This window comes from Vespa crabro, chromosome 16, assembly GCF_910589235.1.
Source record: "Vespa crabro chromosome 16, iyVesCrab1.2, whole genome shotgun sequence".
Taxonomy (NCBI): Eukaryota; Metazoa; Arthropoda; class Insecta; order Hymenoptera; family Vespidae; genus Vespa; species Vespa crabro.
This window is the reverse complement of record NC_060970.1, coordinates 5,354,798-5,379,813: the sequence shown is the minus strand read 5'-3', so window position 1 is coordinate 5,379,813 and position 25,016 is coordinate 5,354,798. Positions and strand designations below refer to the sequence as shown.

The window sequence follows — 25,016 nt, the reverse complement described above, 5'->3', positions numbered from 1 at the left end:
GGGTAAGAAAAGAAAACGAAAAAAATAGAAAAGAAGAAGAGGACTCGATGAAGTTTTAGATCGATTTCGTGCTAAAGACAGATGATGCTTAAAGGACCGTTGATTGAGGTAAACTTAATGATCTATAAAAAAAATCTTTCAATACAATAATAATACCTGGAGGTATACAAAAATGATCTGAATGATAAGACAGAAATGAGTTATTTTTGGAAAATAATACGTACACGATATGCACATATTTATTTTATATATGCATTATTATTAATGCGTAAAGTTTATAGTCTAACATTATTACTAAATGATAAGAATATAAGTATAATCTTCAATTTTATACATTTAATAATAATACACTTTTATTAACTAACAAATTATTCATCATCGAATAATAAAACAGAGGAAAATTAAAAACAAATTCCCTAATCTAAAATATTTAAAAAATTGTAAGATAAAAAAAAAAAAAGAATAAAAAGTACCTCTGGAAGCAACATTGGAAGAGATTTGCGAAGCATATCCAGTGGATGAGCTCCCTTCGATTCCAGGATGATCCGTATGAAGTCCACCACCCCTGAGAATTCGATTAACCGATGAAACGGAAGGTAAGCTTTGTGGATCGCAAGCTCCTTGTCTAGCAAGTTGTTCACGTATTTCCCAGGCAAACATCGTCGGCTGTTCCTGTTTCATTCGTAGAATTTTCTTAACGACCGTAGGTGTTGCTACTTGCTGCAATTGCAATATAAACATATAAACTCTGTCTTGGTCTCTAAAAGAGAGACTTTCATTTTAACGAGAGACCCTTCGAAAACGTTTCTCTCTCTATCTCTTTATATATATATATATATATGTTTCTCTTCTCTCCTAGATTTCACTTTTCTTTACTTAGAAACGTTTGCGATACCGCATTCGATACATTTCAGGAAGGATTCTACAGTGGATCGTAAAGATTTAACTTCAGGATTATCTTTTTCTTACACACGAGAAGCCATTTACATTCTTGATAGTTATATGGGGGACGATTACGAGCGAATATTTAACTTTTACGATCCACCTTTTAGTTTTCTAACTAAAATTACCTACCAAGGATATGTCCAAGATCTAATAAGTTATCTCTCTCTCTCTCTCTCTCTCTCTCTTTTACATTTTTAGATATACATACAAAGTTTCTGAATAGTTTTATTAGCGATATTCATAATGTGGTATGTATTTAGGAATAAATTGATCGAGTCGCAACATCTTATTTCTCAATCGAGTTAAATGTAAATGAAACGTAACGAATCGACAGAAAATTTGGACGGAAAGAGAATGTCCTCGGCATATGTCGAGCACAGGTGAAGAAGAGGATCCATAAGACCAGGGTCAACGATCAAGATAACCAACTAAAGTCCGGTAGGTGGGTTATAAACCTACTACATACTTTATTTCGATTTTAGACCTCCGTTTTGGGACAGTACGAGGAAGAGAACTATCGTCATCTGCCAGCCCCATTCCTGTCCAGTTCCGTCGTCTTTTCGAAGGTGAGAGAGTTACTTCAGTGTTTCTCAATCGTCAATTCCAAAGTGATTTTAATTATTTTCCATCAAAATTCTCTTTGAATTAGAATAGAGACCTATCGTCATCTGTTAAAATCATTTATCTCATTTTCATAGCCTCTTCGAAGGTTTCTAAAGTAGTGAGAGTTCAGTGATTCTCAATTTCAAAGTGATTCTCCAAATTTGACTTGCTAATGATCTCTTAACAGAGGGGACTACTAATGGTATATACAACACAACAAGAGAGGAGCCGCCGCTGATAATTTCATGCTAACGTTATGGAAATGTTATTCGGTTTCATACCGAGATTTTTGAGATCGTCGACTCGTGCCAAAGGCGACGAACCGGGAAAAGGGGAGGAAGAGAGAGAGAGAGAGAAAGATAAGAAGAGTGAATCTTCTTCTTTGCCAATTCGATCTTCCCTAATTTCTACCGAATATTTTTTGTTTCGAAATTTATTTCTAATGTATAACCTACATCTATGTATTATATATCATTTTTGCATTTTATAAATTAAGGGTTGCGTTTGGGTTGCGTCTAAGTTTTAGACGCGTTTAATTCTCTTTTCCTTTCTGTCTTTCTTTTTTTCTTTAATCGTTAAAAAGACACTCTGATTAAATCTCTATACACTATATACCTACGTATATTATATATATATATATATATATATATATATATATATATAGTGTGTCCAAAAAATATTCAAATATATCTCAAGATTGAATTGTAATCAATTTTGTAATATTTCTGATATTCGAGTAGAAAGATTGAGAGTTACTGTCGAGGTACGCTACGTTTAAGGGCGGTTATGGCAAGAGCAGAGGACGGGGAGGGTCAGCCTAATAGTTTCAGAGGGTTAGGACAAGCCTCGCGTGCTACCAGGAGCATCTCAGATTCTAATCTGACACTTCCGTCGTCGTTGCCACAATTACCTCGGTCGACGTTGTGTATACGTGTCCTAATGTCGATCTCTCTCTCTCTCTCTCTCTCTTACTACCTCTAGCTATCCCTACATTACGAGCTACCTCTCCATACGCGTGTATTCGCTCACACGGTCGAGGAAATTGGTTTGGCAGGACGGACATATGGCGCTAAACGTTAGATAACGCAAACCGTTCGAACAGGTTGACCAACTCGGTAATTACCGCACGAACCTACACTGTCTGTGTGTGCGTGCGTGCGTGCGTGCGTGCGTGCGTGTGTATGTGTGTGCACATCCTAGCCGATAAAGGTTATCAGGACTACCAACGATCTTCGATCCTTTCCTTTTCTATTCTGCTTGAAAGAAAGAAACAAATGATAATTAATATGTGAAATATTGATTAGAAATTTATATTATGATGAAAACTACATAAGAAAACTATATATATACTTCTATGAATCGATGCAATTCGTTGAATAACATGTACATATTTATCCGTATGTGCGTGTGTATACATCCTTATCGATAATTAATATGTGAAATATTATATGTAAGTTTATATTACAACGAAAACTATACAAGAACTTTAAGAACAGATTAACTTATATAAATCGATGCAATTCGTGAGAAAAAAGGAGAAATCAACAATGACTTCATTCATGCAAGAATATGTTTTATATGTTCTCTTCCATCTAAATCATTCAAGTTGAAAAGTAAACATCGTAAGACTAGTCTGTTTAGATCTTAATTACCTGATAAAACTGGAAAACTGAACGTTTTTCTTTTTATCTCTCTCTCTCTCTCTCTCTGCAGGTAGATAGTACTCGAAAGGATCCATCGATCCAGAAAGTTTCGATCGATAATTAAGAATAATAGAAAAATAAAAGAAAAATGTGTCATAAAGACAGGTTTCTTCCCTTAAATGTTCATTATTGTTTAGAATGTAAATTGATCTCCATATATATATGTATATATATATATATATATATATATATATATATTTAAAAATATTTATATCGATATATATTGACCTCGTTTGTCGGACTGATTGGATCATTCTGATAATAATCAGTCATCGACGAACTTGCGAACGAGTTAAGCGTGTCATTAAGGCGGGAAAATTTGAATGTTGTTCTACCTGTTAAAAAGAGATTCCTTCACAGCTGTGGTAAAAGAGTGGTGCGGGCATTACATTTACGAATGCCACGAAAAAGAGAAAAGAGAAAGGAAAGAGATCAAAGTTGGAAAGAGATAGCAGCAGATTTTTTTCGTTTTCTTTTTTTCCTTTTTTCATCGCCCATGACGTTCCACTTTATTACCTTCGCTCCTTCGACTGGGCGTGCATTTTTCATGAGACAATTTTCTCTCTCGTGATGTCGCCCCATTATCCTTTCTCTCTCTCTCTCTCGCTATCGTATCGTATTGGAGCGCACGCGTATGCTTACAGATAACAGGCGAAAGTACTTACGAGGACACGCATCGAAAATGTTACCTCATGTGTACGGGAGAAACACGTGTAGATCGTCTCGATAGTTTGGTAATTAATTCCATAGCTCGTATGCCAAATTGAACGATACGCATAGCTTCTAGAAATTATATTCTAGATCGATTCATCCCTGATTTTTACCTATGTTTCCTTCTATACTTTATCAACAATTTTCTATACAAAAAAAAATTACATTTCTATTCGTTTTCTATTTCGTTTACAATTATAATTTCTATCGACACGATATTTATGTAAATGTTAAATTTTTTGTCGAAAAACTTGAAAAATTTTTAAATTATGAAAAAAAAAAACATGGTGTGTCTACGTGAGATTCGAACCCGCGAATCTATGTGTAGGAATCTAATACGCTACTCGTTACCCTACCGATTCTATTGACTGAACGTATGCATTTAATGGACCTACATCGAAATGTCAAAAGTTTAAATTGATTTTCTAGGAAAACAGCTGGTCACTAATGTCTCATATTTGACAGGTGTACTATAATAGACATTTTCTTTAATCTAATTATAAGACCGGTATCGTTTGAATCCTAGGATCACAGACAACTTTACTTTTTTGGTCGGTATTAAATAGTAGGCTTTCTTAATGGAAGAAATGACAATGAAAGAAAAAAGGGACTTAAAGGGATATCCCTGTGCGCTAAGTGTTAATTTTATACCACACAGACACATGCTGTATCCGATTTCGAGAAAAAAAAAAGAAAAAAGAACAAGGAGACCACTCGTTATCCAATTATCGATCATTTTAATTATCGATCACTTTAATTACCGTAAAAGCCACTTTAAAGGTTTACTATCTTGTGATCTACCTCTTATAGTGAGAAAAAGAGAGGGGAAGTGAGAGAGAGAGAGAGAGAGAGAGAGAGAGAGAGAGAGAGAGAGAGAGAGAGAGAGATGCAGGTAATATCGTGATAAAGATCTCGACAGTTTCTTTTTTTCTCTCATTTTTCTTTGATCTTCGAAGCTTCGAATGATTAGGCGAAACTGATAAAATCGATATCAATAAGTATCTCATATTTTCAAGAATAAGAAGAGGAAATGTAATATTTCCAAAGATTGGGTGTATATCTACTATAATAAATTTTTTCATGGTTTTCTAATTTTTCTAATGCCAAGGAAGAGATTCATCCTATAAGAAATTTTTCATACGTGTGAACCGTAGAATTATATTGTCATTAGTGTGTGTGCGTGTGTGTGCGCGTAGAATCATGTGCCTAAGGGATCTATTAGCGTTGAAGTAGAATTACACTCGAAATCGTTTTCATCATTTTCTACGATATTATCAAGCACATTAGAGAACGAAGAGAATATATTTTTTTTCGTCGTTATTTAAAGAAAATTCAGTTTATACAGGATGGGCCGTAGTGTCCTACGACCAAAATTATTTCTAAAGTGATTTTATAAATCAATTACTCATTATTTTTCTCGAGACTTACTAGACTAATCATTTTTTTTCCCAGTATATAAAATTACAAATAAATATAAATTTTTGTATTCCGTATATAGTTAATGATTGATGTACTTTCGACAATGAAAATCAATTCTAAAAATATATATATATATATACATATATTGGTTATATGTGTCAATTATCGTTTCTCGAGACTTCTGAAGCTTGCAGCTAGGCTTGTGTAGTTTTACAATCTGAATAAAAAAATTAATCTAAGGTATAGAAAGAGTGATTGATTTTTAAAATCACCTTGGACCTTTTGGTTCATCCGATATTACAAAAAAAAATTAGATTATTCTGTTTAAGTTGTTATTCCTTTTTTTATCCCTTTTCTTCTTGAGCTACCGAAAAGAAGATCGAAATCATTCTCGTATCGAGTACTTGATTAATTTAACACATGAGATCCCATAAGACGATGATCACACATCATCCCGTGATTCACAAACTGGGCGTACCGTGCGAACGTACAAACGCGAACAAGAAAAGCGTGCAAAAGCCATGAAATTATGCAAATGTAGGACGTCGCAAGGTGTTTGGATAATTGCGTCTTATGGTCAACACAAATACACACGCACACACACAGGCCTTACTTAAAATCACATCAGGAATGTCCGAAGCATCCTCTACCTTCTCGCTATATTATCTACCTTTCCCCTTCTTTTCTCTCCCTCTCTCTCTTCCCCCCCACCGTTCTTAACTACATTCGGTTCTTTGATTTTGTTGTTGTTGCTTATTTTTTTCTTTTTTTTCAAATGAACAATACAAAATATTTATTATTATTACTATTATTACTATTATTATTATTATTATTATTATTAATAAGTCTAGCAAAAAGTTTTATTTTGTTTGGAAATAATAGTGTTTTAATTGAACACAACTTTTAAATGTAGACCTTCGTTTTATTTAAATATATACGGGCTATTGATCTCATATAGATCAAAGTCTCAAATTAAGATAATAATAATAATAATAATAACAATAATAATTTTGATATATAATGCATATATTTTTGGGTTCGTTCAACCAATAAAAAATGTGACTCGATTATAAAAAATATAGACAAACCTTAGTTTTACTTCCGCCGATGCTACCTGGTCTGATGCTTCCAGTTTCGTAAAATCTTGTTAATATTTTGGAAACACAGCCATGAGAGACGAGTAATTGTCGTGAGATATCGCAAGGTCTAACACCGACTAATGCTAGTTGTACGATACGTTGACGTACACAGTCTGGTAAAGGTCTGCCATTGACAAAAACGCCACCAAGTTGATTCACTCCTGCTTGACCTACAAAAAATAAATATTTTTATACGACGATAATTCATTTACGATGTAACTAAGTATAAATGGAGAGAGCGATTTTATACATATACTATTTTGTTTTTTAATTTCGTTTATATCGAATAAATTATTGTTATTTTATTTACATTGAGTCGATTAAGAAGTAATGTCGATTAATTTGTCAAAAATACTATAAATTATTTAAAATATTCTGTATTATAAATGTTGTATATAAAAAATATTGATCTTATTTGGTATCATTTACGTATTTATATGTAATATGTCGATATTATATTTATTGTACTTTTTATGACAAACTTCGACACAATGCAAGTACTAAAAAAAAAAAGACGATATAAAAAAAACAAATCGTTAATTTGAAAATCCGCATTTTACGAGTATGTAAATAACCAGATAGATATAAAGTGCGAAATCTTACAAGTAAAAGGATGATTTCGAACGGTCATCGATCTCATAAGAATCCCGAACGAAAAAATAACGAGATTTCTTTTCTATCTTTTCGACACTAATTTTGAAAGTTTTATCGTTGAAAAGACACGTTTCGATCGGTTGGCTATAATTTTTATGGCAGTTTGTTTCTCTCGGATTAACGGGAAGATGTCTATTCAAGAGGATCATCAATTTTTATTTCAAATCCTCTGCCAATAATTTTTTTTCATTCTCCTATCGAACCATCAAATAATGTTGATGTAAGTTTAATGATTTTTTTTAATCATTCTTCTGACCATAAAAAAAAAGAATTGATTTTGTAAACATTGTGCTACTATATTGTTGTTTGTGACAATTTTTGGATAAAAAGAGAGAGAGGGAGGGAGGGAGAGAGAGAGAAGAACTACTACCTGAATTGGCCTGAGGGGAATAAGTAGAGGAAATTATAGCGCTTATACCAAGCGGTCTCGAGCACGAGTATAGGAGAACCAGAGGAGGGAGAGGGCCAAATTATTATTACGGCAAAAAGCAAGCAGGAAGGCGGTCCTATCTACATAAAAATCAAGCTGGTCCGAATTCACGAAAAATAATGCCTTTGAAAAATAATCCTGAATGCACCGGCACTGGCATCGGCACCGACACCGGTACCGGCAACGGCACCGACACTGCTATGCATCGCAGCACTGCACTGCACTGCACCGAATTGCACACCGCTAAATCAAGCGAATCCGATGCAACCCGACGTTTCTCATCTCCCATAACGAAAGAATTTCATAACACTGTGAACGTTAACGTTCCATCTGCGTAAATTGAAAACATATGACTACGTATATATGCTCGATTTATGATGTCCAATGTGTATTTATGTACGTGTTATACATGGACATGTATGATTTCAATTTTGGATTCATTCATGTATGTTCATTGATGCATTTATCATGTCATATGCGTATATGTATTAAAGTATATATATGTGGGTGTGTGTGTGTGTGTATTAATGGTGCCAAATGTGCAGTTATAATGTCAAATGTACGTTTACGATGTCAAATGTTCATGTATGATATTAAATGTGGATGTATGGTGTTAAATATACATATATGATGGAAAATAAAAATTCGCCATTGAAAATGTGACATTAATAGGAAAAGTAGTGTCATTTGGATGCTTCGTTGCAATCTTTAAGCACTTTATGTATGTATATATATATATATATATATATATATATATATATTCCCGATATGTTGCTTACGTTGCTCGAGAGACGGTAAACTAATGCGGACCGGAAATGATCGCTATCACGAATGCCATTTAGGTTTCTGCCCGAACTCTATACACCTGCCTTTACCTCCAATCACGATACATCTAAGCTAATAGATTCTCTCTCTCTCTCTCTCTCTCTCTCTCCTTTTCTCTTGTACACACGTGTGTTTGTTTTCTTAAAGAAATTCTCGAGTATGTGAACTTTTTGTTTTTCTTTTATATCTTATTTTTTTCCTTTTTTCTTTTTAAGAACTCTTCAAGTATTTAATAAGTACTTAATAAGCCGATATTCCTTTAATGAAAATGATCTTATAAATGGTCGGCTCCTCATCCCTTCCTATTTTGATATTATCTTCCTATATTAACGCCATATCGTATGCACCTTTTCTCTTTTTTCTCAACGTTCATGGGGTTCCTTTCTTTTTCGTTTTCTTTTTTTTTTTTTTTTACTTTAACTCTCTCACCATTATTTACCTCATTTATAAATATGATTGTATATAAGTAAAAGAAGTTTTTCTATTTAGTGAAAATGATATCTCTCTTTTGTTGGCGAAGACAAAAAATAGAAAAAAATAACGTTCAAAGATTTTTTGACTATGGGTAATAATAATTACATATAACGTGTCTGTCTGTGTGTGCGTGTATGTATATGTGTATATCGAAGTGACAAATTTTTAAGGAAAAAAATGAAAAATCGTAAACAGTCCATAAGATCCATAGATCGTAAACTTAAATGATCGAAATGTTTTATGTTTTAGAAAGAGAGAAAAAGAGAGAAAGAGAGAGAGAGAGAGAGAGAGAGAGAGAGAGAAAGGCAAAGAAGAAGAAGATAAGATCGAGAACTAGTAATACGTGAATGAAATAAGGGAAACTCCAAAAAGAGTATCATTAAAATCGTTTATAGTGAAATGATTTTGTGATTTCTACCGATATTGGAAAGAGTTTCTTAAATCTTGAATATATCGATCCTTTTGATCTTGCCGTCTTGAAACGATTAACGACAATTTATAATCCGACGTTTTATAAATCATTCTCGAGTGAATATAAAAAAAAAAACGAAGATATCAAAAGGTATACTCGTCGTTCTCGATTTTAATATATTTCTCGATCCAAACTCGATCTTGATCTCTCTTTCGAAGAAGAAGAAGAAGAAGAAGAAGAAGAAAAATAAGAAAAAGAGAGTTCTCCCTTTCGTTGCTCCTTTTCTCGCGGATATGTTGTCTTGATTTATCGTTGAAAGCTGAAAATTCTAACCTTCGTGACTCACCTGTATGCGGCATGGTAAAACGTCTCTTTTCGGTTCTCTTCCTAAAACAAATTAGAATAATTAATTGTTAAAATTTAGAATTGTTAGAATTGTTATATATATATATATATACTGAAAATTCGGGATGAGAGAAATATCATATAAAAAAGTTGGTTTTTATGAAGTCAAATGATTTTTTTCATAAAAATTTCTTCAATTTTCTAATACAAATTTTTACCAATTTTCTAAAATATCAACAAGTTTACAATTTAAATAATTCTCAATACGTTTCAATGGTAGTCAAATAAATATGAGTTTGAATTTTCCGAATTATCGGGATAAAATAATGTAAATAAATTAACGAATGACCTAGTCACCTTTTGATTCTCCAAGAAATATATGTATATATATATATATATATATATATGTATGTATGTATATACACATATACAATATGTATGTACAATACATATATATACTTATTAAATACAACTTATAAGGAGTCTTTATTATACAATACAAGAGTGGCATGGAAGTGGCGCGAAGAAACGGAGTTATAGTCGCCGTGGATAATGAATTTAAATGTATTCAAAGGGCGCGCTTGACGCTTGACATGGCAACCCTTAAATATGCAACCGTACCGATAAGCCGAAGCGCGGCTAAATATTGCCGGTAGTCGGCCAACCGTGATTCTCATTTCTCTCATAAGATATGATCGTACAGAGATTTAGGCCACAATCAAGTATGAAAAAGAGAAAGAGAGAGGAAGAGAAAGATGATCGAGATAAGTAAGAATTCGTTTCCGTCTCATTTTCTCCCGTTTACATACATTAAATGACACTTAAATTAATAAATGCATATGTCAATCCAAACAAATTACTTACGTAAATAAATGAATAAATAAATAAAGAAATTAATTAATTAATTAATCAGTCAATTAAATTAAATTAAATTAAGAAAATTATAAAGATTACTTTATGAATTATTAATAAAAAAAAAAAAAAAAAAAAAAAAAAAAAAAAAAAAAAAAAAAAAAAAAAAAGCACTAATTTGATTGCAAAATTTTCATTTGGAGGTACAATAAAAAAATAATAGAAAAAAAAATAGATGAGGGTAGAAAAGGAGAGAAATATGAAATGAGAGTAGGTGTCTGAGAGAGAGAGAGAAAGCGGAAAAGTACGTGGAATGCGTGCGTAGCGTGGCGGGTGGCGTGTACTTTGTGATGCAAATTAATGCGCGATTACCAAAGCTTCCCCTCCCCCTCCCTTTCCCCTTCTCGTCGTTCAACATTTTTACCCTTGCTTCCTTGGTCTCTACTCAAGGAGGAGTAAAGGTAGTAGTAGTAGTAGTAGTAGTAGTAGCAGTAGTAGTAGTAGTAGGTGCACCACGTACATCGGAGTACGATCGACCTCCGACCCTCCTTCGAAGTCGATGCTTACCCCCTATTAGGCCTGCTTACACGCTCGGCCTCGCTCGGGACCTTAATCTGATCGAATTATTACACGCGTTACGCTCTCTCCTGTGGCTATCCTTATGAGAAATACCTTTTTTGAATTTCAACATTATTTTTGGGGGGATTTCTTTTTTTTTATATTTTTATTTTTTGACATAAGAGTTTGACGATTTGATCCTTTTCGTTATTAGGAAGGAAGGGAAGGATTAAGAAATAAGGATGGTTTTGTTCTTGCGGTATTTTGGATTTCAAATTGATTTTTGAGGATGGTCTTTTGAGGGGCTGTACGATAAGGGTAGCTTAATCTTGTGGTTGGAGTTGAGAGTGATTTTGTTGTGGTTAGTCTTTCGAGGATTTGTATTACAAGGGTGCTTTCATATTGTATCTTTTGAATTAGACATTAAGTAATTCATAATTTAATTCCTCTTCATAAATAGCTGTCAACAATAACAAGAATAATAATAATTAATATAATTTTCTTCTTTCTTTCTTTCTTTCTATGCTACTATTCTCTCTCATTTCTTTGACAATACATAATTTGTTTTTTCCTTTTTCCTTATGCAACTGCAATTTTGTCCAGGGCTTTTTGGTTTTAACAATTTTCTTCTCTTTTTCCTGATATTAATTTTTTTCGTAGCAAGACAAAAATCACTGTTTCTTATATCTCTCAACTTTTACGAATAATTCTCTTCTCTTTCTTCCAGTTTTTTTTTCTCCTTACAAGACAAGAACGATCATGTCTCATGTCTTTTCATTTCAACGATAATTCTCTTCCCCCTTTGTTTTTCCATTATAAGATAAGAACAAACTTGTGTTAAACGTGAATCGTTAAAGATTATAACAGAAGCCATTGAGAAAGGGCATTGTCCTGCCAACAAAATATCTCGATAATGAGGATTGAGCGATTATAGTAGATTGTAGAGGGAGATGGTAGAAGGTAGAGAACTTGAAGAAGGCGAAGCAGAACAGCAGCAAGAGCAGCAGCAGCGAGCATGAGATTTCTCGCATGCCATTTGTTTTGCCGATGTTACTCTTACAAACACGTGTCTGCGCAATCCTATCATCCTAACCGACGCCATTCTCACGATCTCACGATCTCAGTAAGTACCTTTGACCAAGCAGAATTTTTCCAAGCATCGCAACAAACACTCTATGTCTTTCTCGCTCTCTCATTCTTTTCGGTGATTTCGATGCTGGACAAACAAGATCTTTTTCCATCATATTAGACACCATGATAAATGAAATTAATCGAATATAACGATGAGATTTCCATTTAGGTTGAGAACCTTGCTTTTGCTACGAGTAAATAGTCGCTAAGGTCACGCTTTTACGTGTGTAAGCCTTAAGCTAAATCTAGTTTTTGTTTATTCATTAGGTTACCCCGTGTGTGCCTTTAAGTGCTTACGCCAAGAGAAGGTTTGACGGAAAGAGAGAGAAAAAGAGAGAGAGGGAGAGAGAGATGGTGAGTGTACGCGAGGAGGGTCGCGGGGGCGTTGGGAGGGTGGTGGACTCTCGTATCTCCGATACGCCACCAGCCATAAAAATCTGAATATATTAGGTCTACATGAACACGACATCTCGCTTGGATCGTGAACACGTTAGCACGATAATCTATGCCTCTTTCCAACTTACACTTTGCACACGCTTATGCGTAAACTCATGCCAGCTTACCGCATCCTGAGTTATATCCTTTTTTTTTTCTTTCTTTCAAAATATTCACTCGTTCGCTTCTCGTTCATTGAGAAAATTTGGCGCGAATTTCTACATCGAATCTATAAATACATGTATATTTCTTTTTATAATATTAATCTACCCTTCAAATCAACGATATACATATTTTTTTCTTTCGTTTGTTTTTATTCATCGTGAAGAATTGCAAGAATTTTGAGCCAAAAAGATTTCATACGTAAGAACGAAATTTATTAAAAGATCGATCACAAAGTTTCAATTATAATGGACTACGACGGCAACTACAATAACGATGATGATGATGATGGCAAAAAAAAAATACACTAACACATCAAAAAGGTCAAATCCATGACATAGTCTTCTATTCGAAATATTTGGAAAACTAATGATCACACAAATGGTAAGCGATCGATAGGCTTTTTCTTTCTCTCTTGTAACATTATATATTGTCCATGCTTGAAAAGAATAAAAGAACGGTATATGGGAGAGAGGACGGAGGGGTAATTAGAATAATTCGGGCCGCCTTGGTTCACGCCAAGCCAAACGAATTTGCATTTTAAATGAAGCGATGGCGTGCCGTGCTTTCTTTCCTCGCCGTCGCCAGGACTTTGTCTCTCACCTTAAGAGAAACTTTTGACATTTTTCTAAGCTACTATATATATTTTTCTAAACCATATAAAATTTCTATTACATGTATGTATGTATCTAATATTCGCTATATTTAGAGTAAGCTTTTATTTACTTTCGATCAGTAAATTGATAAATTATTTATGAAGAAAGAAATAGTTATTATAAAGAAAGAAAAAGAGAAAATACAGATCGATCTCTGTAAATCATCATTATCTCAAAGAAAAAATATTCGAAATATTTAGAACAAACGTTTTCTTATTTTTGGACAAGAATTTAAGTTTTTGTACGAAACGAAAGATGGAAAGAGAAATGTATCATCCATAGATCATCGTCGATATCTATCTTTTTCACAAAACACGGACGTGACATTGAGTTACACACTGAGTAGGTAGTAGGTACGTAACGAGGGGGGGATCGCTTTAATTGGCAAGAAACTCGCGGCAAGGATAATTTATTTGTCCAGTCGATGCCGGCCGACAATTACACGCGGAAACGTCCGTCATGGTACGTTTTTTTCTCTCATCCCAACTGGAGAAAATAAAGTAAATAAAAAGAAGAAGAAGAAGAAGAAGAAGACAAAGACGAAAAATACGTGAGTGAGAGAGAACGAACGTACCTGTTGATTTTTATAATCCAGACTTCCTCCTAGTTTACTCTTCGCCGTCCAAACAACAAATAACAATATCATCCAACGACAATGTGATCTTCAGCCTCCAAAAAAAGAAACCTCTTCTCAATGGTTAGTGCTTTCCTCTTGACGTAAACATGTTAAGTAGCTCACGTGAAATACTGTCTTCTCTCATCGAGAAGAGAAAATGTCAACTAATAGATACAACAAAAAAATTTATATATTCCAATGAAAAAATACATTCACCTTGCGACAAAATTGAAACACATAAAACACACTTATTTCTTTTCTTTTTTTTTTTACTCTCTCTCCCTACCACGAAAAAAAAAAAAGAAATTAATTCAACTTTTTCGATCGTACGTGTTCTCTCGTTCTATATAATATTCTTAGATTAGAAATGAGTGAGTGATCGAGAGAGGAAAAAAAGAAAAATTATATACAAGTAATTACGAGAGAAGGAAAGCCGAAAGCGCACTCCCTTTTATCGTAGTAGTGGAACGACACGAGGAGAAAGAGTGGCAAGTCGGTGGCAAACGACGAGGGCGACTGCGGTTGGCCGTCGAAACGCGCCGTGCGCGCTCGAAGAGGACAGGACGAGAGTCTCCGCGAGCTTGATTATCTGAGACTGTTGAAGGAGAGAGAGAGAGAGAGAGAGAGAGAGAGAGTAAGAGAGGGGAGGAGAGAGAGAGAGAGAGAAAGAGGGAGAGTAACGACAAGGGCACACACGAGAGAGGAGACGATGTGGACCACGCCGAGGACACGCCGTGTCTGAAGCAAAGCCTTGCCCAGTCGCAAACGGGGGTTACGGACTTTGCTTTCGATTTCCTATCCCCCCCCCCTCTCCCACAATGTCTCCCTATTCTCCCTCTAAATCCCCTTTCGACCAGGTTTATATATCTCCTCACTTTTTTATATACAATGTACAATATATTCGATGTCGATATTCGGATCAGAGTGATTGATCTCCAACATGATTTTCTTGATTTCTATTGGTTCGTTTTGTTTAACATTTTAGATTTTAAAGAGACAGAGAGAGAGAGAGAGAGAGAGAGAGAGAGAAAGAGCGAGAGGAATAGAGAGATAATGATGATTCATAAGAGATCATTATGCCGCTTATTTCTGTTATCTCTTTTAGTTTTATTTCTATCTTTTAGAAAGAGAGAAAGATGATCTATAATAAAATCGATGTGATATTTATTTCATTCGTTGTCTTTTATTTGTATTATTCTAAGATTTTAGAAAGAGAGAGAGAGAGGGAAAGAGAGAGAGAGAGAGGGAGAGGGAGAATATAATTAATAATAGTTGCGTATTTTCCAATAAAAATACAACGCCTTATAATAAAATAATTATTATAAAATGTTGGCTTAAAAAAATGTCGAGTGAATATCGATATCGAAATTGAAACAATTAACTTTTAAACTTCCCTCTTAGATTATTAGAATAAATATTAGAATGAACATTCAGAAGTGTCCGTTTTCTCTTTAAGTACAGTGTCTCTGAGTTTAGGAGAGAGGGAAAGATGTGCGAAGGGTGGGGATAGGCAAAGGCAGCACTTTAATACGCTCCTCCCGTTTTCTTCTCTCTTTCCTTCTCTTAAACCCTCTATACCTTCTCGTTTCTCATCATTTTTCACGTATATTTTCTTTTGTTTTTCTAATCTCTTTCGATTATTATTTTTTAATCGTCTATGAGACTTAACAAGTCGAGCGGTCATACACTCGTGGCTCCTGCGTGACGTGTCATGCTCTTTTTTGTACACGTCATACTCATTTCATGTTCAAAAACTTTTCATTTCGTCTCACGCGAATTTTCTCTTTGTCCTCTTCGTTTTGCACGTGAAACTAACTAGCTAGAATTTTTTCTCTTGTTTTCTCTCTCTTTATATGTATATATATATATATACATATGAGCCGGTGATTATGAAAGTGGTCTATGTCATATACACTTTTGAAAACAATTAGATCACATATTGCAACTGTTGTCTTCGTCAATACGGCAAATTATTTCTGAAATTATAGATGCGAAAAATCAATTCTTACAGTTTTCCAGGTCACTTTTTTTCTCCGCCTTTCCCATTTACCGATAGCTTGGTCGCTACTGCAAAATCTATTCATAGTAGTGGTGGTCCAATTGTTTTGAATAATTTATTATTTCTTTTAGGATATCTTGATACATTTGAATTTGATTTATATAAAAAATTATTTTTCTCTAAAAAAGATCAAAAAAGTAAGCATTGTATATTTAATCCTAAAAAATAATTCTTTTATGTAATTTGAAATTTGTAATAATAGAGCGTCGCACAAAATATCCCAAATGATTTGGACCCACTTTCATAATCTCCGGCTCATATATATATGTATATAGAGAAAGAAAGAAAGAGATGAATTGTCAAGGGTCTTACATAACATTCATCTCTTTTTATTAGAAAATTGTTCGCGTATCTCGTGAGTCCTTCAAATTATCCTCTCGTGTGTTCACCTTTCCTTCGAAATTTTGAATGGACGACCGTACGATCCATTCCTCTTCGAGACACGCGGCCAAATTTCTTGAAATGCAAAAACCAATGATCCATGGAATTTGTTGAAAAAATAAAAAGAAAGTAGAAAGAAGAGAGGTTGTATCTTGTAACTTGGGCGTTTTCTTTCAAAAGGGAAGATGTAATCGCGACCGACTTTCGACACGCGACTTATATGTTCTCTCTCTCTCTCTTTCTTTTTCTCCTTCTCTCTCATGTTTTTTCGCCTTCCACGAAGATCAAAAGTATGATCATCTTTTCTTTTTTTCGGAGGACGTATCTCTTTTGCGAACTCTTGCGTAAGAGAATGCGTGTGTGTGTGTGTATGAGTATATATATAAATAAATATATATATATGTATATATATATATCTTTACAGATACACCTTCTTCATCTTTTCTTGGACAATTATATACCTACAATTTTGGTCCCTTGTTTTCTACTGGCAAAAGCAGACATCTTTCACGGTTCGAAAGGCGTTTCACGCGGTTAAGAATTATTGTATACTACTTCTTCTTCTTCTTCTTCTTCTTCTCCTTCGTCTTCGTCTTTCTTCCTCTTCTTTCGTCACGAAGGTCGCGACGCTTTTTTTATATATGCACATAAGCGTGCGCGACGGAAGCTGGAGAAGAAGGATCCATTATCTCTTTTTTCTGAATGAGAGGATCGGTCGGTTCATCCTTTTAACGAGTGATCTGAAAGAATAATTATTTTCAGGTATAAACGGAGACGATCATTTAAGGATATTGCGAGGGAGTCGATTACTCTACCTTTTTCCTTTCTTTTTTTTCTTTTTTTTTTTTTCTCATATGATTCTAAGTTTATTTTTTAATTATTTATTTGTTAGGTTGATATATAAATGTTGTTGCTTAAAAATGAGGCATTTATATAAATTTTAATTAAAATATATTAGAACAATTGTAAGGACATTTATGAATCAGCCTAACATTTATTTATATATTAGACTGTCTATATTAAAATAATTGAATAAACTATGTAAATTTCTCAAGTTAGAAATACGGGTGAGAGTAAAAATTAAGACGAATTAATGTAGATTGATGAGTGTTTTTCTGTGGCTTAGAAAAGATCAATGGTAATAAATGGAGTGTCGAATGACAAATAAACACGGAGGGTTAACCACACGCTACAACTTTATACTAGTCAGGACTCTAACGACCCCCTATGGGCTAATCGTATCCAACTCGAATACGTCTCGAGTACCATTGTACTAGAATTAAATCCCTTTTGGTTTTCGACACCCTGGTATATAGCATCATTCTTTCTCTCTCTTTCTCGATGCTTGACTTCTCTTTGGAGATGTAGGAAGACAGGTTGTGCACATTCACGGATCATCGCCCCCTAACTGGTCTCCTGCTCTTTGCGGTTTGTCCAAATGTTGTGTCGAACGTTTTTCTTTCTCTCTCTCTCTCTCTGTCTGTCAGTCTATGTCCGTCTCTCCTCAACCCTCTTCTCGATCTTTTATTTTGCTCCCACTTACACTGCTCGTTTCGCTTCGTCGACTCTTGTTTTATGAACTGATTTATGTCAATGTATTCTGTTGTATGTACCACGATCGGCATTAAAATATTTTTTTAATTATTTGTTTGCGTTTAAGCTTTAAAACGCTTCGTTGTTACTTTTTAAATCTATTTATGAATATTGCGATTTGTTAAATTTGCATATTTGGTTCGATTGAAAATTCTAATATTACATAGCATATTATTTTTATTATACCTATATATATTACCTTATATTTTTATTATATCTTTATGTTTCTAATTCAACCAAACTACGTAATCGTTAAAGAGATTACTATGTTGAAAGAAACGATTGAACTCACCATGCATTTTCAATTGGTTTGCGTGGAGGAACTATTTTTTCAAGAAAGGAAACACGAAATTACGTTGGGTTAATCAGATAAAAGGACGTAACACCGAAGAAAGAGCGTCGGTGGCAACTCACCCCTAACGAGGAGTAAAGTATCAGATGGTTCGGTAGATTAATTTATGAGCGTCGAGCGAGGCGGTAGGACTTTTTAAAAGAGGAAGGTTAAAGCGTGTCGTGGCCTGGCAACCCCGTCGTCCTCGTCCTCGTCCTCATCGTTGTATGTCGGAAAGCAACGAACACCGACGGCCAACGACGACGACGACGACGACGACGACGACGACGGCGATGACGAAAGGACAGGTGAAAATGTTTCCAACCCCCGTTCTTTTGAATCCTCGACAATGTTTTAATCATCCTCAATGTTTCTTTTTTTCTACTAACATTTCTATAGGACTTCTGTTTTCAGGTATTTTCCTTTTCAAGAATTGACCTTTTCCTTTCCTTCTTCCCTTTGCCATAATTGGACTATGCCGGAAAGATCTTTTTCTTATTATTCTTCAAATCAACGAGACGATAATAGGTACACCTGTAACATAATGGGTAAGCTAATTATTATGTCAAATTTTTATTATAATATTGGTATTTCTTTCTTTTTCTCTTGTGAACCGTGCAATAAGATTTGAGCAATTATTTAAGTAATATCTCCAAGAATTTTCTATGTCTTTGTGAATGGGCAAAGAAAAATTGATAAATGATAACATAGATAAAAATTAGAGAAGAAAAATTAGGGAAAAAGAAACAATTACTTTGTTTCTGTCTTTTTGAAAAAAATGAAAATTAAAGGAAAGAAAAAAGAAGAAACAGCAGGGAATAAACTTAGATAGAAAAAGAAGTTAAGCAGAGAGAGAGAGAGAGAAGGAGCACATTTCCTCGGTGTAATTTCATCGAGAGGATAATAATAATTTTAGCTTCGAAAAGACGCCGGCAGCTGGTCGAAGATGCATCAAGATCGTCCTCTCTTTTCGCATGCTTAGAAAGAGAGCTGCCTTTTATTTTTTTTTTGTTTCTATGACCGGTCTCTTCTTCTTCCCCACATAAGATTTCACGGGGTACACAGCCCCGATCAAATATTAATCTCTCGGTCAAAATCGCAATTTATGGAGGCCGAATTGCCGTCCTCATCTTCTTCGTCATCTTCGTGTCCAACAAAGAGAGAGAGAGAGAGAGAGAGAAAGAGAGAGAGAGAGGGAAAAAGGACAATTTCGAGACGCAAGGTGTATCCTCGATTTTCTATGGATCGATTAGGGTGAAGGGCCTCGGCATGATCTTCTTTTCTACAGCAGTCTTTTACTTGAGAAATGTACTTCTCAACTATTTTTAAAAATTATCTTTTCATTTTCTTTCTTTCTTTCTAAATTTTGAAAATTATCATCCTTTTGTCTAATTCCTTCTGATATTAATTATAATTAATATATCTATGATTTATGATTAGGATGAGCTCAAAGTTTCTTGATGATGTTAAATAAAAATCAATTACTCTTAGGATTGCAATTTTACACGTTTGAACAAAAAAATTAACCCACAATGTCTCGGAAAGGAGTGATCGGTTTATTTAAAAAATCGCCTAATAGGAACACTTTTGGCCCACCTAGGAACTTTTGGGCCATCCTGGAAAAAGAAAGCAAAAAAAAAAAAAAAAGAAAAAAAAAAAAGAAGAAACAAAAGGAGTGGTAAGAGAATTAGTGAATCGCGATTACTATCATCGTCGCGTTTAGTATAGAGGGAAGCCGCGGCAACACATCCTTCCTTCGTTTCTGTAGCCCCCTTCACATTCGAACGATAAGATCGGCCTTCCTGAATGGCCGATGACACCCGCACTGATACCTTCCTCTTCAACGATTGGCCCACTCAGGAAGCACTCGTTATTAGAGAGTTACACCGATTGGCGGCTCTTTGGAACGCCCAGGAAGGATGCGCGCAGCTGCCAGGACATGCGTAATCCGACGGTTGATCGACGTCAACGTCGACGACGCCGACGTCGAGGGAGTCGAAACTTCTCCTACTCCTACTCCTCTTTTCTCTACCTCCCACCGATATCGCTTTTTTTCCTCTCTTTCCTTCCTCTCCCTCTCCTGTACCTCTACCTCCTCCTTCTTCTCCTCCTTCTCTTTCTATTCCTTTTCTATCCATGTGTTTGCTTCCATTCGTTCTAGACTTTCTAACACGTTGATCGATTCATTCTCGTCGATGGTCTATATATATATATATATATATATATATATATATATATATATATATATATATATATATATATATATTATTTTTTATATACCTGTATACCTATGATTAAATATTATTTATAAATTTGGATTTATGATACCTAGGCTTTTCGTTAGCGCATTTATGATCGTCGCAAAGTTGTTTTTCAAATATATAATTAAGCTTTATATTAGGCAGGATTTATGGTTGTTGTATAGTAAAATAATATGCAAATTTAGACCTATGATAAAACTATAATCAAATCTACGACTGTTTCCAAATTGCTTCCCATATACGTATATGTAATAATAATAATATAAAATTTTTTATACTTATATATAAATAATAATACGCATAAAAAAAAGAAGAAATGTCCGTAAGGCAATCAAGTTTTTTCTGTTTGTCTTAGAATGCGTTTTTACAAATCTTATTAAGACTTGGTAACATTGATCGGACAATTTAAAGCTAATGAATGAACACAGGTGTTAAATAAACGACATAAACGACATAAACGTCATAATATGTTGGGTCATCGAAAAGGAACAGGATCGAATTCGAAGAGTAAGAAAGATTTCATGGAAAGCTAAGCTCGAGGCAGCCATGGATGGATGGATGGATGGATGGCACATCCACTTGCGAATTTCGATAATCGTTAGCCAATTGCTTTATTATTTCGGGCAGGTGCCAATAATGGGCGGTGGTCTTAGCCACGAGCGGTATATAGCTTTGTTATACAAATATTTGTGCTCGCCTTCGAATACTTCGTCCTTGCCGAAAGAAATGTAAAAAAAAACAGGACGAAAAGAAAAAAAAAAAAAAAAAGAAAAAGTATTTAGAGCGAAGAATCTCGTAAAGTTGTAAAATAAAGAGTTGTAAATTATTATTGAGATACTCTCTCGAAGCGAAGCTTGAAAAACGTGAAAGCTTACAAAAATCTTTTTTTTCTTTTGCTACAATTATCGCCCCTGCAAGATGTCTTTTATCTAAAGGCAATCATTCTCTTTCTTTTCTCTGGTGCCCCGTGTAATTATTATATCCTCCGGCTATAATTCTACCTCTCCAAATAATAATTTTCACACCCAGTATATAACAACGATGTAATTTCAAGCGATAAACGTTCATTACTTATCTCTCCGTTTTGTTTTTTTACTTTATTTTTGGTCATAATCAACCATCTTTTGTCTCTTTCATTTTTCTTTTTTTTTTATTTTTTTGTTCACAAATTTCAACGTCTACATTTTTTCTCTTTTCTACTCATTTCCATTCAGAATATTTGGAGAAAAATAATTCCATCTCAAATTAGAATTCCATAGAAAACGCTATAAAATGTGAATCAATTTATGTAACACTGGTGCAAATAAATTAAGACTAATATCTCGATCTCTTTGACGTTGAAAATAAATCGTAAGAACTTAAAGAATTTCGATATATTTAGATAAATGGACTCGAAGGAATAATTATTTCTCAGTCTCTCTTTTTCAAATAAGAGAAAAGAAAAGAAAAAATAAGAAGAACGCGTGGCTAATCGTAGCTAATCTGGCCTCGTTTCGACCGAATCTGCCGACTCGTTAATGACTCCGCGAAGAAGAAGAAGAGTGCAGTAATTTTTGGCTCCTCTAACCGTCGATAAAATATGAAGAAGAAAGCCGGTCCGTGCAGGTGCACCTTTAGGGATGGCTAAGGACAAGAAGGGACTTTAAACTAGCGTGATATCGATGCTCTGATTCGAACTGGATGTTGTAGAAGAAAAAAGTAGAAAAATAAAAGAGAAAAGAATTAAGAAGCATCCTAAAGAATTTCGAAAAATTTTACAAGAGATTTAGGATGAGAACCACTGAGAGACATTAAGCGTATTAATTACGCAAATTGTCAACTTTTCGTGACATTGTTTCTTTTGCTAGATAGGCTATAAAAAAAAAAAAAAAAAAAAAAAAAAAGAAATAAAAAAAAGAAAGAAAAAAAAGAATATAATCTATAAAACGATAAATTACAAATCAGACCCTTCTGTTGTAGTATCCAAAAAGGTTAGGCTTGGTATAGTGATTGGTATGTGTGTATGTGCGTTTATAAAGTTCGTTATTATAGGGCAGATGTTAAATATCGCGCTTCTTTTTCATTTTTATTTTATCTTTTTTTATTTTTATTTCTTGTTTTTTTTCGAGTACCTCCCTTCTTCTTCTTTTTTTTATGTTTTCTTGTCACCTTTCTTAGGATCCTCTAACGAATTTGCTTTGCTGAAAAAGGGGTAAAAGATGATTGTGTTAGAGTAGTTCGTGCATGTGAAGTGTCACGAATTTAAGCTTCAAGTCGATTCGATATGGAACGCCCACTGATTTTGTCTCTCTCTCTCTCTCTCTCTCTCTTTCTCTTCCTCTTTCATACATTGACTTTCTCTTGTGGATTATGTTCCTTCATTCTTCAGTCTTATCGACCATCAAATAGATCTTTCCTTTTTTTTTTTTTTTTTTTTTTTTTTTAATCAAATCTATTGAATATGTAATTTTTAATATTGTAAGAGTACAACATCTTATATATTTGCTTTTTATGATTCATTTCAATGGCAATGAATCTCAAATTTTCATCATTTTTATCTTAATTGTTTTAATGATTGTGATCGATATCGACCAATGAACTATATACTTATATATCTCGAAATTTGATTGAGATAAACGAGTTGCGAAATGGAACTTACTGGTACGGCCACCTGTGTATCTCTTCAAAATATATACTGAAAGAAAGGATAAGTAATTCAGTATGAAAATATACCTATACATAGTTTTATGTGTGTATGAGTACATGGAAGGGTAAATGATGAAAATCCAGATGAAAAAAGAAAGGCAAGTAAAGCCTATTCTCGTTTCTTATCTTAAAGTCTCTCTCTCTCTCTCTCTCTTAGACATTCGTTAGAGTCAACGGCTTCTTACCCTATAATAATCTCGATTCCCAATTGGTAGGAGTTCCTCTTTCTGAAGCCTTTTTAATATGTTTTTAAAGTTCGCTTGTTGCACCTGTTGCTTTGCAAAGGACGAAAGGAGACACAGATAATTACAGAGTAATTCATTACAAAAGAATGAACATCGACATTGATACTTTTCATTTGATATATTCATTCTTATATTTCCCCGTCTCTTTCTTTCTCTCAATAGGCTATTTTAAATTAATTCCATATCCTTAACTCTTTATAATTTCATTTCTTTTTTGTATAATTATAGTATTTTTTTTATGTATTCAATGTGTTAAATCTCACTTTTTCAAATGAAAACGATATTATGAATATTAGTAGCACAATTACAATGTATTAGCTATACCAAGTATACGTAGTAAGTGTGTAAACTTAAAAAAAATATAACGAATAAAAATAATTTTACTTTCTAAAAGACCTATCGTCTTATCTGTGTCAATTTTTTTTTTAATCTAAAACGGGAAGCGTGAATTCTTCGTATAAAACTTTTTAGAAGTTTTCTTCAGCTGCTAAGTATGTCAAAAAAATACAGCTGCTCGAAGTATTGATATTTTAAGAAATTAAAGAGATCTAATGCAAGATAAATGAAACTCTCTCTTTCTCTGTCTTTCTTTTTGTCTGTACTTTTCTCATTCTAGTTGAAAATAATTCCAATATCTCATAAGACATTTTTGTTACGCAGTGTAATGGGCCTCAGAATTTTCACTCGAAAAAAAAGAGAAAAGAAAGACAGCAGAAATAAAGAGAGAGAGAGAGAGAGAGAGAGAGAGAGAGGATGGTTGTGCTTACCAGCACACCGTTAGGTGGCAAGCTAAACCAATCGAGCCGATGAACCCTTTGGACGAGGTGGAACGTTAACCGGCAAGCAGTCACTTCCACCAGTAATTACGGGGCTGGTTCGCGTTTGCGTTTTATAGGCGAACCTTGCGACCGAGACGAGACGAGACGAGTCGAGACGAGACGAGACGAGACGAGACGAGACGAGACGAGACGAGACGACTCACTCACTCACTCGATTATTGCATCGCATTACCATGCATGGATCCTTCTCGACTCTTCTCGAGCAATACCGGCTGTTCAACTCGTAAGTCTCTGAAAAAGAATCTCCGAGATCCTTCCAAAGCATCCTACAAATGCAACAAAATTAATTCACTATTAATATATTTACACTTTATATTTTAGACTTAATAAATTTATATCGCAAAATAATAAATGTCGCAGATAATCAATAAATGATTAAAGGTAATAGATTTCAGTAAATTTTCTTTCATGGTATCAATGAGAATCACTGTTAGAAAGCTTGTTTCGTATTTTCTCTCTCTATTTCTTTCTTTTCCTCTCATAAATATCTTCGGAGGACCGCCATAGTCAGATTCTCTTTTCTCGTTTGCTAAAATCATCCAGTTACATTTG

General features: G+C 34.2%; 1 protein-coding gene across 9 annotated transcripts in view; it reads right to left on the bottom strand.

Annotated features, from left to right (window-relative positions):
- LOC124429824 (paired box protein Pax-9-like) overlaps positions 1-25,016 on the bottom strand; it is a 34,903-nt gene that overhangs the window by 2,949 nt on the left and 6,938 nt on the right. Inside the window, exons 3-10 of one of the 9 annotated variants that reach the window (XM_046975531.1) lie at positions 24,393-24,730; positions 23,566-23,649; positions 18,824-18,968; positions 16,972-17,250; positions 14,029-14,234; positions 9,662-9,702; positions 6,470-6,690; positions 474-720 (exon numbers count right to left, since the gene is read on the bottom strand). In XM_046975531.1, the coding sequence (XP_046831487.1) occupies positions 474-720; positions 6,470-6,690; positions 9,662-9,674 (481 nt within the window). In that variant the 5' untranslated portion in view covers positions 9,675-9,702; positions 14,029-14,234; positions 16,972-17,250; ... (1 more) ...; positions 23,566-23,649; positions 24,393-24,730. Of the gene's footprint in view, positions 1-473; positions 721-6,469; positions 6,691-7,123; positions 7,793-9,661; positions 9,703-14,028; positions 15,250-16,971; positions 17,251-18,823; positions 18,969-23,565; positions 23,650-24,392; positions 24,731-25,016 lie in introns of those variants that run through there. The other 8 variants (XM_046975532.1, XM_046975534.1, XM_046975533.1 and 5 more) reach the window with 8 other exon arrangements.